Source organism: Eurytemora carolleeae, unplaced genomic scaffold (assembly GCF_000591075.1).
Source record: "Eurytemora carolleeae unplaced genomic scaffold, Eaff_2.0 scaffold37, whole genome shotgun sequence".
NCBI classification, from domain to species: domain Eukaryota; kingdom Metazoa; phylum Arthropoda; class Copepoda; order Calanoida; family Temoridae; genus Eurytemora; species Eurytemora carolleeae.
This window is the reverse complement of record NW_019396242.1, coordinates 1-1,448: the sequence shown is the minus strand read 5'-3', so window position 1 is coordinate 1,448 and position 1,448 is coordinate 1. Positions and strand designations below refer to the sequence as shown.

At 33.9% G+C, this 1,448-nt stretch overlaps 1 protein-coding gene across 1 annotated transcript in view; it reads right to left on the bottom strand.

Annotated features, from left to right (window-relative positions):
* Positions 1-1,119, bottom strand: part of LOC111699157 (MIT domain-containing protein 1) — a 3,821-nt gene extending 2,702 nt beyond the window's left edge. The window contains exons 1-3 of the mRNA XM_023469752.1: positions 1,008-1,119; positions 760-819; positions 29-108 (exon numbers count right to left, since the gene is read on the bottom strand). Coding sequence (XP_023325520.1) covers positions 29-108; positions 760-819; positions 1,008-1,085 — 218 coding nt within the window. The 5' untranslated portion in view covers positions 1,086-1,119. The remainder of the gene's footprint in view (positions 1-28; positions 109-759; positions 820-1,007) is intronic.
* Between the last annotated feature and the right edge of the window lie 329 nt (positions 1,120-1,448).

Below are 1,448 nucleotides of genomic sequence, written 5' to 3'. Positions count from 1 at the left end.
CCCCCCCTTGAATGAATTAATCAGTTTCCTGATCCTGAGGTCCAGGTTTTCACATCTATCAAGATATTCTGCAGCTTTCTCACGATACTTGACCTTCTTATTTTTATCCTAAATATTAATTTAAAATAAATTTGGCAAAAACCATCGAAATCGGTCTTTCCCTTATATGAATAATATACTTTGTTTTGTTTATAATTTGAAGGTGAGAAAAACAGAAAAAATTAACATGGAGAACTTTTTTTCCTCCAATTATTACGATAAACAAAACAAATGATGTTGATTATATATATATAGGGAAAGGGAGATTTCGGTGATTATGACCATAATCATATAATGATTTGATTATATAGTGTCTACCTAAATTAGCGCAGATGCTGACACAGCTTTAATAGGTGGCAAATCAATACTCATCTATAGGCGTTTACAGCAATTTAAAATTTTTTTCTTTGCCCAACCATTTTGGATATATCATTTAAAGAATTTGTACAAGACATTAGACAAAGTCCAAACTTCAGATCGTAATATTCAGATAGTGTCTGGTCGTCGTGTTAGAAGGGGTATGTATATATTTACAAGTATTATGAGTTTCTATGCTCTGGGAAAAAGATGATAAGTGTGACCTCAAAAGATAGATGTTTTTCATCCTTTATAATACGCAAGGTTCATAAATTTCAATTGTGATTTTTAGAGAGAGTATATACTACTTTAATAAAGTCCCAACCTTTGAGGGAAACCAAGCATTACAATTAGCTGTTTTACCTGAACTGTCTGGACAACAGCAAGTAACAGCTGAAGACCCTCTTTGTAACAAACTATCGCCTGGAAAAAAGTGATTTTTGTATCTTGAGTTATCAAGAAGAATCTGAATGACTTTTAAGATCTGTAAAATACAGTTTAATAAGAATTCACAAATCCCAGGATACATTAATGTAAACTGTTCATGTTTTACCTAAACAAAGGCCATTTTAAACTTGATAAAATATCTTACTAAAAATAAAACCAAAAACCTCTGTATATCTATTTGTTGAATCTAACTCTACTGCTCTAGTCAGTAAAGCAATAGCAGCACTTTCTTCACCAGACATTTTAAAATAAACAGTCAAACTAAAATCATCTGAAATTAAATTATAAAAATAAAAAATATAAATGACAACTGCCGAACGTAACTCTGTGATTGAAATCTAACAAAGATACAATGTCCGTCCTAGTATACGATTTTTGGACCCGCCCTTCCTATCAATTTTGTACATTTATTTTTTTTATTATTTTAGGGTTAGGTTAGGTTAGATTAAGACAATTTCGGGGCCGAGCACTGCGGCTAGGACGGGCTAGGGGGCCGAGCTCTGCGGCTAGGAAAGGCTAGGGGACCAAGCGCCGCGGCTAGGACAGGCTAGGGGGCCGGCGCTGCGGTCAGATCATCAATTTTACAATATGTACAAAATTATAGG